This window comes from Neofelis nebulosa, chromosome 1 (genome assembly GCF_028018385.1).
Source record: "Neofelis nebulosa isolate mNeoNeb1 chromosome 1, mNeoNeb1.pri, whole genome shotgun sequence".
Lineage (NCBI taxonomy): Eukaryota > Metazoa > Chordata > Mammalia > Carnivora > Felidae > Neofelis > Neofelis nebulosa.
In genome coordinates, this window is record NC_080782.1 from 101722106 (window position 1) to 101737617 (window position 15512).

A 15512-nucleotide genomic window follows, 5' to 3' on the forward strand; every position below is an offset into this window, starting at 1 on the left:
ACATTTTAAACCGCTCAAACTTTGAAGCCAAGTGCTTCTATAGGCATGTTAATGCTCAATGCATTTTCAAATGTGTTTTTCTTTCATTGTTGCAGTACTGGAGTTAAAATGTTAATGACAACACAATAAAACCATCTCGCTTATGAAATATGAAGCAGAGGGGCGCCTGGGTGGCGCAGTCGGTTAAGCGTCCGACTTCAGCCAGGTCACGATCTCACAGTCTGTGAGTTCGAGCCCCGCGTCAGGCTCTGGGCTGATGGCTCGGAGCCTGGAGCCTGTTTCCGATTCTGTGTCTCCCTCTCTCTCTGCTCCTCCCCGTTCATGCTCTGTCTCTCTCTGTCCCAAAAATAAATAAAAAACGTTGAAAAAAAAAATTTTGAAATATGAAGCAGAATATGAAACTTTGAATTAGTCCACGTTGGTTCTTTTTCTTAAAAATCCATAGGCTACTTAATGGCCACTGAATACCAACGTGATCAATTTTGACACTTACATAGAAATGAAAGCCACAACTGGCATCAGTGAGCTGTTCCCAAGTGGGGTTTTCTCCTTTCAGAACCCATGGAGGGATTTCACCTTGGCATTGAGCACAGAACACACCGGGGGTGGACTTCACACTGTAATTCAGTGCAAATGTTGAAGTCCAAAAAGTGATTTCTCATAAAAAAAACAAAAAACAAAAACTAAGGCTTGGTGTGAAGAACCACTTTCTGGCAAATACTTGTGCTCTGAATGTTACTACAATGTAATTATAGATATATTAAGGTGCTATGTAGTTTCCTTAATTCAGTGGTAGTCAGAGAGTAGACAGAGACCTTAGGGGATAAAGGTCTAATGTCTTGTCCCCCTCTATTTGCTTTTAACTTGTGATCTCTGTATTAATAAACATTAAGTTCAAATGGTTGGCTGCCTGCAATCCTATCGTAATTTAACATAAGAGTTTCCAGTTACATACAACATTTCTCCATTGCTGTGAGTATAAGCTACAACTATCAGTGATTATTATCTTATTTTGCCTGCTATACATTAAAACATTCCTTTTTCTACTAATTTCAATTGGGCTACTATTTTTCTTCATTAAGCTGTTAAGCTAAGATATTTGGTATCATGAACAATATTTTTTTTTATAAAAAATTTTTTAGTGTTTATTTATTTTTGTGTGTGAGAGAGAGAGAGTGTGAATAGGGAAGGGGCAGAGAGAAAGGGTGGCCCAGAATCTGAAGCAGGCTCCAGGCTCTGAGCTGTCAGCACAGAACCCGATGGGGGCTCGAACTCATGAACCACGAGATCATTATCTGAGCAAAAGCCCCTTAACCGACTGAGCTACCCAGGCGCCCCTCATGAACAATATTCTTCGGGCTCACCTCTCGGTCAATGTTTTATAAGGCTATTTTTAAAAATCCCATTAGTGAAATATGAAATATATTGTAGGTTGTGACCCAAATTTTCTTTTAAAATAGTATATAATAGAAAATAACAGAATACATTCCACATGTTATTTCGTAGGACATTTCTTTACTGTTTTTGTGTATGTTTGTGGCGTGGGGTCATGGTGTGAAAAGTATTTCTTACTGTGGATGGTGGTAAAACAAAAAAGGCAAGTTTTTTTTTTATTTTTAAAAAAAATTTTTTTTCAACGTTTTTTATTTATTTTTGGGACAGAGAGAGACAGAGCATGAACGGGGGAGGGGCAGAGAGAGAGACACAGAATCGGAAACAGGCTCCAGGCTCCGAGCCATCGGCCCAGAGCCTGACGCAGGGCTCGAACTCACGGACCGTGAGATCGTGACCTGGCTGAAGTCGGACGCTTAACCGACTGCGCCACCCAGGCGCCCCAAAAAGGCAAGTTTTAGAATGAAACTTCATTCATCTTTTTTTTGTTGCTGTTGGGCATTTTAAGATAAATGTTGCATTGCTTACGTTCCCCTTGTAGCTTCTCAAAACAGTTAAGTTTCAGTAACATAATGGTTATATGTTGGGTCTATTTAATTTTCACCAAAATGTCTTAAACCTTAGAAAATTTAGGATTCAGGTCCCTGTGTTAACCCCAGTTTTTATTGTGTGCCCTCAAATTTCTCCTTCATGAGAAGTTGCCAGCCTCTCAGCTTGTTATTGACTTTTTAATGAGTGAGGTGCTTTTCACTTTGAGCTCATCATCAATCCTGTTACACACTCCTAACCTGGCACCCACTGAAAGAAGGGTCCCACAGCCATCCCAGAGCCAAAATGGGGCTTTCTGGGGGATCGCAAGTCCTTTCTCCTCATTCCTACATTTTCTACAAGAGATAGAATGTCTTTACTAGATAATGCCAAATTATTTTCCAAAGTTACAATGCAATTTTCACTCCTATCAACTGTATTTGGGATTTCCACTGTATACATTTTCAACAAAATGTGGTATTGTTACACTTTAAAAATTTTTGCCTACCAAGTAATGTAGAATGCTATCTCGTGCTTTTCCTCTATTATTTTTTTTTTGTCCATTTTCATAAGTGTCTTACTTTTAAGGCAAGGAATATAGGAATGTAAAAGGGGGTAATATTTTGATGTAGAGATCAAAGTGGATGGGACAATAAAATCTACTAAAATATAATTTCACAAGTTGAGCTACAAACTTTTTGATATTCTACACTTTTCCTTCAGAATATAGTATCTTACTTTTTTTTCCCCTTACCTTCTTTTCTTTAGGTGACTTTGTTCCTTTTCAAATCCATGAAGACCAAAAGAAAGATTAAAATCGGAAGCATATGAACCAGAAGGTGATGCGAAGGACTGCCGAGCTTCAGTACTTGAGGCCACTTCCTTCTTCTCACTTAGCGGGTATTTTCCATGGCTGGTTTCCGCAGCAAGGATATGCTTGCAGCTCTGAGGTCCCAGAGTAGAACCCATCGATTCAGGGCAGGTGTTTGTAGTGATACCTTCTATGTTAATGTAGTTAATATCCAAATCGCCAACCTAGTAGTTGAAAGAAAAATATTTGCGGAGCAAAAGTAGGAAAGACTGGCGGAACAGAGAATAAAGTTTCCCCAATTTAACAACCTTCCACCTTATTTACCTTGTTTTGTTTGTTCTCGTTTTATGTAAGGAGAAATTCTTTCATGGTGTTTTTGTTCACTTGGGTGCTATCCCATAATTCACAAAAGGAAGAAGACCACCTGAGCGCTTTATAAAGTTGTTCTTTACTACAAACCCAAAATGGACTATGCTTTTAACATTTTATGAGCCACTGACTCAAAAAAAGGGATGTATTTTAAATACTTGAGCAAAAATTAAAGAGTAGGCAATGACATAATGGTTATATACTGTGTCTACTTTATTTTCACCAAAATGTCTTAAACCTTAGAAAATTTAGGATTTAGGTCCCTGGAATCTGGATAACCAAGGTAGTGGTGGTCACATAAATCCTAGTCTCAAAAAAACAAAACAAATTACAAACTAAAATAAGAATAAAACTACACAAGATGCAGGGACTTAACTAAAAGACATAAAATGCCCCAAACTTCAAATTATCAGTGAAAAATAATGCTAATGCCAAATTTCAGCAAACAACTTGCTAGACTCCTGCCATAAACCTGTGCAGAAAATGAGAGCTGTCTGGAAAATTCTGCATGGCAGAGTAAACAGGGAGATAGTGGAGGGCCTGAGACTGACCTAAAACCATCATTGGAAAAAGAAAGGGCAACCTACACATATGGAAAAAAAAAAAAAAATCCTGGTTGATCAAAGCCCTTGTTCTAAGGAAGGGGCTTAAAAGCATCAGTGATCTGAGGTGGCAGTAATCAAAGGAGTTACTTCCAGGTGACAAACAGTAATAAGAAAGAGGGTGAAACTGGTGACAGGGTAGTACAGGGGGAATGAAGTAAAAGGAGGAAAGGTGGAGTCCTAAATCTTCATCATCATAATAATTCACTACGGCAAAAACAATAATCAAGGAATGCTCAAACCAGCAGTTCAGAATTTGTTAAGTAACAGGAGATGTACAGACTCAAACTCTCTCCCTACAAGACGCTTAATATTTTAAAAGGAGAGAGTAATTTTACTGAAAACAAACTTGGCAAATCAAAGATAACATCACCAGTAATGGGATAAATTAGTGTCATGTGCCTCCTGATACAATGCACTGAGAAGAACACAACACCCTTTCTTTAATATTCCTGCCAACCACACGTAGCCTGAACCCAGCTGTGAGGAATTATCAGAGAAACCAAAACTGAAGGACATTCCTGGTCTGTAGTCTTCAAAATTATCAACTTCATGAAAGACAAAGACTAAGGACATGTTGCAAACTATAGGAGATTTAAAGAGAAAGGACAACTAAATGCGAGACATTTAACTGAATATTCTTTTGCTACAAATAACATTATTGAGTCAATCTGTAAAAGTGAGTGAGGTCTGTAGACAGTTAATGCTATGTTAACGGTGATTTCCTGATTTCAGTAACTATAGGTGCTTGGTAAGAGGATAACCATGTTTTTTAGGAAATAGACTATGAAAGACTGAGGGGTAAAGGGGCACCATATTTTCAACTTGCCTTAAATGGTTAATATTTATGTACTTATTTTCATCATTTGCATCTACAAACACATGCTCAGAGTACATTTACACTAAAATGTGGTAAAATATTAACATTTGGGGAATTTTGATAAAGAGTATACATGTATTCTTTGTACTAAATTATGGTTTGAAATGATGTCCAAATACAATGGATTTTTTTCAAAGTAGTTTATATGACAGAGTAATTTGCAAAATAGTTTCTACCATGTATATCTCCTCATCAGATAGGTTGATAACTTTGAGAATTCACTGGAAACAGCATCACAAATAAGATTCTCATCACAATCTAGTTAGATTTCTGTGCCAGGCTGGGGCAGATGAAGGAAATTAAACAAGATTCTTCTCAGATACTGATAGCAATTATTTCAAATATGCAGAATTTGGACTTCTTATATTATCCTTGCTATTCAAATCGATGTAGGAAAAGTGAAAGAAACCATATAACTATGCCCCACTGACAGAGTGAACTTTGTGATTTGTATCCATACTTGTAGTTTTAGTTCTGTTTTCGTTGCATAAATCCAGCAATCCTCTGCCCCATTTCAGTTTATCGATTACGCTATTTGAGTTCTCTTGAAATTCACACTTCACATTACTAAAGCAATACTTATCTCAAGATCTCCCCAAACAAAATTCTATCCTAACCTCATCTTTGGTTTGGGAAGTTGTGCATGCTTAATGCAAGAACACAAGGGTCCTGCACATAATACTGAGTCATGTACAGTTTTAGCTACTTGAAGTAAAAGGAAATATTGCAGTATTCACTAAGGCTCAGAGCCAAAAGATAAGAACTCAAGTAGTATTTCATTTAAATGCTGAGAAAATACCACAACCATCAGAATCAGAATGTCGCTAGAGCACGCCAAACCCAATTTCCCTGTGTCTTCAAAGAATGTCCCCAGAACTCCCTGTTTGTCCTAACCTCTGTTTCATCCTAGATTTCTGTAACTAGGGTTGACACTCAGCTGCTTTATGCCAAAAAAAAAAAGAACTATATCAGCTATTTACATCTAATTTCCATTCTGATTTATTGGTTCCTCTGTCATTTTGAGTATCATCCCAATCTCTGCCGTTTATGATTTAACAATGATTTGAGGTAACAATGATTTTAACACAAAAGGAAAAAAAAAACAAAATACCTGACTCGGGGTGAAATTGAGACCTACTAGACAGAAAAGTATGTATCACAGAAAACGTCTATAAGCAATATGCATGCTAACAATAACAAAAAGGGGCTCAATAAGCATATATATGATGCACCTTTTCTGGACATTAGGTTTTGAAGTCTGTGGATAAGGCAAAAATTATATGCTGTCAAAATTACCCTTGAAAAAGCCTAAAATTGTCCATAAATTAGTGTGCAGAGTAATCTTAAGATCTAAAACTATGTATTAATTTTTATAAATATTAAAATCTGAGGATCATTCAAACCACATGCCTCTATGAGATCTAACTTACCAATCTCTGCCAGAGAATAGGTGGGGCATTCTAAAGGGTTCCAACTTCCCAGGAGTATGATACCATTCTCTTTTAATAATGAAGCTATATAACCTTAGCATATGTTAATAGGTGCGTTGTAAGGATTAAAGAAGTGATTTATATGGCAACATTGTATGGGGCTAGCTTCAAGCTCTCGCTCATAACTGTTTGCTGGATTTGAATACAACTATTGTCGAATCAGGTTGTACACACACTGTTACTTTGAAAAGCTGTAAAGAAGATATTAGTTTCCCGGGGTGCCTGGGTAGCTGAGTTGGGTAAGCAGCTGACTTCAACCCAGGTCATGATCTCACAGTTCGTCAGTTTGAGCCCCATGTTGGACTCTGTGCCGACAGCTGGGAGTCTGGAGCCTGCTTCAGATTGTGTCAACCTCTTTTTCTCTGCCCCTCCCCTGCTCACACTGTCTCTGCCTCTCAAAAATAAATAAATGTTTAACATATATATTATGTATATATATATGTATATATATACACATATATATATACATAATCACTATATATATATATATATATATATATATATATATATATATATATATATATATATATATATATATATATATAAGCTTCCAACTGTCATTTCCTATTTTGGCTGTAAGACAAGAGCTCTCACACTCTTCTCATTTGACAGTGTCTCACGATCCCTCTCTATAGTGCTTCATGATGGGTTAATGCGTGCTGTGAATGGAAAGGAGGACTTAAGTTAAATGCTCATATGAGGAGGCTCCACTGGAGCATCACCAGGGCCACCCTCAGGCTGAAATCTTGAGAGCTGCAAACCAAGGCTGAATATATTTCCCAGTTACTCAGCGTTTGGAAAGAGAGCAAGATCCCTCTTGTAACATCAGTCACACCTTACCTGATCTATCACCATACAGTTGGCATAAACTTCATCGCCACCATTCAGCACGTCAGAGAGCTGGCCTGCAGCAGAGAATGCTGGGGAACGCTTGGATTTTTTGAAGACATCAAAAGAGTGATCTAGCAGAAAAATGAAAATGGGACAGAAAAGAGTAGATGGAACTTATTTTACAGTCAAACTTTACCTTCTTAATCAAACCGTAAAACAACAACAAAAACAAGCGCAGATTGTGTTTTTTAAACACATTCATTCACATGTTAAGATCTACATGCATGTATTTTCTATTCTACATCCAAACCTTCCCAGTTATTTAAAGCCTACAGAATAGTACGAGATAAATATGGAGAAAACAGGCAGCAACCTCTTTGACCTCGGCTGCAGCAACTTCTTACTAGACAGGTCTCCGGAGACAAGGAGAATAAAAGCAAAAACGAACTATTGGGCCCTCATCAAGATAAAAAGCTTCTGCACAGCAAAGGAAACAATCAAAAAAACTAAAAGGCAACTGACAGAATGGGAGAAGATATTTGCAAATGACATATCGGAATAAGGGCTAGTATCCAAAATCCATAAAGAACCCACCAAACTCCACACCCGAAAAACAAATAATCCAGTGAAGAGATGGGCAGAAGACATGAATAGATAAATATGTGCCCATTTCAAGCACTGTTTTTCCAATCAAAAGAGATTTCTATAAAATCATCAGATTTTTGCTTTCAATTTTTTTTTATTTAAAAAAAATGTTTTTAACGTTTATTTATTTTTGAGACAGAGAGAGACAGAGCATGAACGGGGGAGGGTCAGAGAGAGGGAGACACAGAATCTGAAACAGGCTCCAGGCTCTGAGCTGTCAGCACAGAGCCCGACGCGGGGCTCGAACTCACGGACCGCGAGATCATGACCTGAGCCGAAGTCGGCCGCTTAACCGACTCAGCCACCCAGGCGCCCCGTGCTTTCAATTTCTAACAGATTAACATTCATCTCACTTAATAACTTGGAAGCATCAGTGCCTGAACTACAACCCCTGGATTCCACTCCAGTGTCCGGGCTCCATACCCTTTACTAACAGACCTAAAATAGTACAACGTCCAGTAGTTCTGTACAGCCTGACTGTGCACACTCTTAAAGAGAGTGTTGCTATTTTAATTACAGAATTGTTTTCACTTGCTTCTATGTTCTCAGCTTTGTTACAAATAGATGAGGTTGCTTAAGGTTGAATCCCAAAGAGTGTGGTGCAACCGTATTTGTAGGGAACCTAAGGTTGAAGGCAATAAAACACAGTGGAGCCAGAATGCTTCATTTCCTGTGACTGTGGTTAAATTACTTCATGTCCCAATACCTTAACAGAGTTTCTTCTTCTATAAAAGCTGATCTTCATCATGCTTTCCCTGTCACAGGGTATGAGGGTTACAGGAGTTCAAACATGTAAGGCACTAAACACATGCCTAGCATTTAGCAAGAGGTCAATAAATATTAATTGTCACTGATACTATATTTTGTTATTAATAGCTATTTCAAGCATGTTCAATGTGAGATTATTGATACTAACCATAAGGTATAATATTAATATTATTAATACTCTTAGTGCTATATTAATAATAGAACACCCATGTCTGTAAATGACTCTAATAGTGTGGATTCAAAGTTTTATTTATAGCAAATGTCATCTTCCCTGACACTCCAGCAAGTGTTCTAGAGTGGGTACAAAATGCATAGTCTTGCCATTTCACCAGAAATGGCAATGATCTCCCTGCCCGTCCTATCTGTATCGTAACATATAACCCAGGTAAGCCCATGAGAGTGCATGAGAAAATGAAAAAAAAAAAAATTATTAACTGTTGGGCTGATGTACTAGGATAAAAAATTGTTCTTTCTTAGAAACTGCTGGATGACATAATGCAAGTGACAAAAATACATCAATTGTATGAGCCAAACAACATCAGCTTTAGATTCTATTTCTTAACCTACCTGTTCACCACAGAAGGCCAAAATGAAATTTCATCAAGCTCCTTGAGTAAATATACAGTGTAAATGGGACGCATTTTCTTATATCCATAACGTCTTCTTTTATCAATTTACTTAAATAGCTAGCACTATAACACACACCCACAAATTCTTCACAAGCGTAATCTTCATGATCAATTACCATACACTTTCATTGTAATTACACAAATTTTTTTAAAAAAAGCATGTTCCAAAGATTATAAATCAAGAACCTGACAAAACACTTTCAGTGTGTTCTGAAGAAAATACCTGCTTATAGGTCATTTTACAGAATGTGTGAAAAACAATCATAAATAACTCAACATGCCCTCTAACTGCTCTAGAATGTTTTAAGTCCACACACCATAATGCACCTGGTATTTCTGCCATCACATTTGGGGGGCCGGTTATGCCCTTTTTTAGCCACTTCTATCACCGGCAAATTTAAGACTTCATTGGTAACTAGACTAAGAACAAGGCATTCAACAAAACAGTTGCAAACAATTGATAGATTCTATCTTAAAAACATAGAACCAAAAGCAACAGCACCACAAATTGTGTGGTACCAGTGAATGTACTGACCAGTCACCCAAAAGCCATGTTAGGAACTACCAAGAGAAAGAGCTTTGTTGGCAAAACTCTGACCCTCACTTCAAAGATGAGCAGAACTAAGAACTACTTTTGTTATCCTTGCATTCACCTCCCACCCCCACCCCACCCCCCAACAAACAAATCTACCTGGCCCTATGCAGCAGGTCAGAATGTGTAAGATCAAACCAAGCAGTAAAATAAACTGAAAGATGGCCGAGTTCCTTTGGTTACTTTGACCAAACTGGGGTTTAATTTGTTTTCTTCATAATTTGACTAGTGTTTTAGAAAACGATGTCACTTGTTAACAAAGACAGGTGCATAATCTCTTATCTCCAATTCTGAAATCGAGAAAGCTCTTAAAATCAAAACTTTTCTGTATCAATTTGGTTCACAGACATATTTGGTGCAAAATCTGACCTGAATCCATATGAGGCCATGCATAGTTTTTATTTACCTTATCTGGTGTGAATACTCATGCATTCTGCTGCAGAAATATTACCACACTGGAGAATGGCATTGCCAGTCATATCATATGTATATAAGCATTATTCCAAAAAGATGTGAAAATGCTAAATTCTAAAACCAATCTAGTCCCAGTAATTTCAAACAAGAAACGGGATCTGCTGTAAAAATTACAGCAGAGGGGCGCCTGGGTGGCTCAGTCGGTTAAGCAGCCGACTTCGGCTCAGGTCATGATCTCGCAGTTCGTGAGTTCAAGCCCCGCGTCAGGCTCTGTGCTGATGGCTCAGAGCCTGGAGCCTGTTTCAGATTCTGTGTCTCCCTCTCTCTCTGACCCTCCCCCATTCATGCTCTGTCTCTCTCTGTCTCAAAAATAAATAAACGTTCAAAAAAAAATTTAAAAAAAAGAAGGCTTTAAAAATTACAGCAGATATTATACCAGTATTTCCCAAGATTGTGTCATTCCTCTACCAAATTCACAATTTTGCCATAGCTACTTACTACCTGTGTTATTATATTCTCTAGTACTTGTTTTTAGATTGACTCACCTTTTCACTCTGAATACAATGAAGTTTGAAAGAAACACTTTATGTTCACTATAAACAGAAAGCTAGTATTCCCCACAAAAAGCCGAAGAGAATTATACACACTAAAACCATGTAACTACCTTCTGACAGAACAGTTGTCCATCAACGCTGACACCATGCAAGGGCCGCTCGCTCATTGTGATGAAGGGAAATTAGCAAGGATTGGAAATGTGGTCAAGAAGCAGTGTGCAAAATGAACTTTCTCCTTGAATCAGCAGAGCGACCAAAAGAAAAATGCAAAGCAAATACCTGCCTTATTATGTGATTCAATGCCATCTCATGTTAGGTTGGGATCCAATCTCCAAGACCAACAGTACCCAGGAGAACTTACCCTACACTTTGGAAAAGCTGCCTAGACCAGCTCATCATCCTGTCACTCAGGTAATGACTCCACCGAGACAATCAATCTTTGTGGGGGTTGGGGGAGGGAACATAACTGTACAAAATCAGAAGACAGTAGTGACAATGGAAAATCTGTTTCCTCTCTAGATCTCTCATCCACAATCTGCCATGTAGGTTTTCTGGGTCACTCAATGCAACAATTTAGAAGACTGACCCCTAAGACTTTTTCCATAAAGCATCCAGAGTCCCAACTTGCCAAAGACTACCAAAGGATAACTGGATGTAGAAATGAACACAGAAGAACAAACCAGAAGATGACACACTTACAAGACCTCCTCTCCTTTATTAACTTCAACGCTAGTCACCATATCTAATGAGCTTCAAACCAGAGTAATATTTAGTAGGGAAAAAAAAAGTCTTCAAAAATACTTTCAAATAATCACCAGCTACATATAGCCAAGTGGCTAATTTCTCTTTGCATCAGTCATTTAAAGAAAAATAAAAGAAATTAAAAGAAAAAAGCTACAATAGCTTTTCTTAACTTATCTTTTCAAGATTTAAGATACATTTCATACCTTTCAATTTGGTGGTAAATTAACAGAAAAACTGCTGCCCCAAAAAGAACATCTTTCAGATCCTTTCTCAATTAGCATACAGAAATAATTTGCAATAAGAAAATCAGCTCTTTGTCTTAAATTAGGCTCTTTTTAAGACCGTTTTTCTTAGCAAAAAGTTAACTTTACAGTTCTGTTGATAACATTTATTTTTACTGGGTAGTAAACCCAGTACTTCAAAGACTATATAAAAGGTAAGCAAAACTCGATGCCCACCCAAATGGCTGCAAATTTTAACCTGGCAAAGAACAACGTACTCCAGTTTATTAAGAGCAAAGGTATTGGGCTGCTTGAATTCAAAGCCCTACTTCACCATGTATTAGCTGTGTGACCCTGGGCGAGTTACTCAACCTCTCCACACCTCCATTTCCTGATCTGTAAAACAGGTATGATAACCTATCTCCTAGGATGATCATCAGGATGAAGTGATTTAACATTTTAACTGATTGGACATGATCTGACACAAAGTAAGCCCTATATAAATGCTCGCTACTACCATACAAGTAAATGAGGTTGTAGGGTTTTGATACTTTACCATAGTTTTGCTTCTTTAATAATATGATGTCTACCTTGGTTATAACTCTACATGTTTAAAACCAACCCTAGGAAATTGGAATTTTCAAAACATTCCATTTCCTACACGAAGAGCTTTTAAAATGTTGCAACTCCCGCACTTCAGATTTAGCTCACGTTAAGAAATTTTGCCAAGTTCATCCTGAAAATGGCAACCAAAAAACAAAGTTAAACAACTGTCCATATGATTTACCTCCAGCAACTCAAGCATGAAAGCTCACGAAAGAGGGGAGATTATAAAAGAACAAAGAATAAAGTCAGACAATCAGAGACAGTGTTTCCCAAGAACAAAGGAAGGATTTCAGAAACTATGATGTTCCAACATGATCAAGTGGCCTTGGGCCAGGTTCTCACTGCAGAGTGCCTAGAGAATAAACACCAACGCCAAGTGGGTCCCCAGCATTCTCGTCTCCCATTATGCTCCCTGCTCTGTAATGTGATCTATGGAACTCTACAAGGACTCCCCTGAAACAGAAGTTTGCATCAGCACTTCTTTGCTATACTAGACGCTCTGGTTTGGTGACACGAGAGACAAATGTGAATAAATGTATTTCACCCACAAGGAGGGGAGCTAGTAAGGGGGAGAGGGGAAAAGCAGCTGCAAATACCTCTCTTGTTTCTGATATTTACAACTACCTCCAAGTGGGCAGGGAATAGTTAATAGCACGGACCAGTGCAGGGCCTCTGCAACCTGAGTTCTAATGAAATCCAACCCTCCCTCCCTAAGCTAAGGGCCTTGCAGCTTAAGGAAAAAGCGGCCCAGTTGCCTGGTTATGTAAGAGACCCACACCCAGACACGAACCAGGCCGGCTAAGGCAGCCTTTTGCAAATGTGCTGCTGACCTGGTTTGGCCCACTCTGGGGGCCCAGCTCTTGCCTGCCATGGTCAGCAGAGGGCCTCTGGGTCCCGGTATCTCTTTACATTGGCCGGGCAGGTTGGTTTCTTTCCCTCATCCATTCGTTTAACTGGGCTTTAAACCCAGCAGTCGATGCATAGAGGATTTATTGAGAATGACTAACTACCATGAGATGGGTAAAGGATGTTTGAGAGTTCAGTTCCCGGCACCTCCACCCCACTGAGACTGTGCCCCCAGAACTTAGTGGTCAGTTCTCCCTGCTCACCTTATGTGACCTAGGATAGCATTTGACACAGCTCATTGCTCTTTTCCCCTCTGCCTCCAGGACAAACCTACCTTCTCTCTCTCTCTCTCTCTCTCTCTCTCTCTCTCTCTCTCTCTCTCACCCTCCCTTCTCAGTCTCCCTCATCTTCTAAATTTTGGCAGGTTGCAGGGTCCTAGGATCAATCGTCACATTCCCTCTGCCTTTCTCTCTCCCTCTCCCACATCCCCTGGATCATCTAACAACATGGTCTCACAGATCACTATATGATAATGACTCCTATAGTTTCACCTCTGACCCCAACCTCTCCCCTGAATCACAACCATGTCCTTAACATCTCCACAGAGTTGTCCAACATCCGCGAGTGCAAAACAGAACTCCTGACTTTCTCCCTTCTCCACGTGCTCCTTACAGTGAAGGGCAACTCTGCCTTTCCTCGGAGTCGCCGTGACTGTTCTCTTTCACAACCCAACAGATCCACAGTCCGGCCTTTTTTTTCCTTCCACCTCCAGCCACTGCCCTGCCAAGGTGAGTCACCACCATCTCGTGCTCAAGCCCATTGCAAGATCAGTGTCCCCTTAACTGGCCCCCTCGCTTCCACTTTTCTGCCCTTGACAACCTGCCCTCTGCAACATACAAAGGCAATCTCTTTACAAAGAAAACCAAATCATGTCTTGACTCTGCAAAATTCTCCAGTAGCTACCCATCTCATTTTCAGTACAAGCCAAACTTTACTCCAACCTACCGTGCCTTACTTACTAAGATGGCTCTAGGACCCACTTTAACATGGGCAGGGCGTGTCTGAGGAAGGTATATCCCCACACATGCAAGCAACTCGCAGACACCAATGGAGCGTTCTACAATCAAACTCAGTTCTGACACTCTCCACCCAGAGATAACATCGGAATCCACAGGTTAAAGGCTCAGTCCTTAGGAGACTGCTCCCCACCCCCGGTTCAACCGGATGCAAGTCCAGCTTGTCACCTACACTTCCGACCAACTAGCTATAAATCAGAGGTTGCCTCGAGCCCCTCTCCTTAGGTGTGATTAATTTGCCTGAGAGGTTCAAAGACCTGAGAATAGCATTTTACTAATTCAACTTCTGGTTTATTAGAAGTGAATATAACTCAGGAACAGCTACGTGGAAGAGATGCATAGGGCAAGGCATGGGGACCTTCTATGTTCTTTCAGTGCAATGCTATCTTGACACCTCTTCCTGTTTTCCATCCAGAAGCTCTCTGAATTGATTAAATTGATTAAATCTTCGGCCATTGGTAGGATGCGTGGGTGGCTCAGTAAGTTAAAACTCTCACTTTGACTCAGGTCATGATCTCGCGGTTCATGAGTTTGAGTCCCGAGTCAGGCTTTGCGCTGACAGCTGGGAGCCTGGAGCCTGCTTTGGATTCTATGTTTCCCTCTCTCTCTTCTCCTCTACAGCTCGCCCGCTCTCTCTCTCTCTTGCACGTGCACGTGTTCTCTCAAAAATAAACATTAAAAAAATTTTTTTTGGCCATTGGTGACTGAACTCAATCTTCAGCCCATTTCCCCCTCCCGGGAGGCAGGGGCAGGGCTGGGGGGGGGGGGGGCACTAAAAGTTCCAACCTTGTAATCACACGGCCCGTTCTCCTGGCAACTAGCCCTCAAATCTTAGGTCCAAAAGTCACGTCTTTATCACGTTCACTACTTAGGACATTCTAACAGTTTTAGGAACTCTTTGCCAGAAACAGGAGAAAGCCCAAATATGTACTTCCTACTATAAATCACAATATCAGACTTATCCCATCTGCCCTCTCTCCACACTCACCCAACCTCTCTGAAGCCTACCAATCACTCTACTCCAGCTACACTGTCCTTGCTATTCCATGCCTCCGGCCATTTGCACTTGCTATACTCTCTACCAGGATTGTTCTTCCCCTAGATAACCAGATGCTTTGCTTCCTCACTTTCATCAGCTCTTTACTCAAATGTTATCTTATCCAACAGGCTCTCCCAGGCCATTAGGTATATAAAACAACACCTCCCCCAACCACCTGCTCTCTTTTCCCTTATACCATTAATCATCACCTAACACATTATGTATTTATTATATATTGTGTTTCCTTCTACTAGAATGTAAACTCCCTCAGAACAGTGACATTGAATGCTTTGTCCACTATATCCCCAGGGCCTAGAACTATGTCAAGTACATAAGAGATACTTAATAAATATTATCTGAAGGCGTGAATACTCTTCATTAAAAAGAGAAACCTTGTACCAGGTACAACTAAGAGACTATTCCTTTCCCACCTGACAAATTTCCTCAGATTCTGTAAGTTTTCTTGCGAGCTGCT

At 39.7% G+C, this 15512-nt stretch overlaps 1 protein-coding gene across 2 annotated transcripts in view; it reads right to left on the reverse strand.

Moving 5' to 3' along the window:
- ARHGEF28 (Rho guanine nucleotide exchange factor 28) overlaps window positions 1–15512 on the reverse strand; it is a 306764-nt gene that overhangs the window by 93825 nt on the left and 197427 nt on the right. For both annotated transcript variants that reach the window (XM_058729755.1, XM_058729762.1), the window contains 2 exons: window positions 6913–7034; window positions 2675–2955 (listed from right to left, as the gene is read on the reverse strand). In XM_058729755.1, the coding sequence (XP_058585738.1) occupies window positions 2675–2955; window positions 6913–7034 (403 nt within the window). The remainder of the gene's footprint in view (window positions 1–2674; window positions 2956–6912; window positions 7035–15512) is intronic.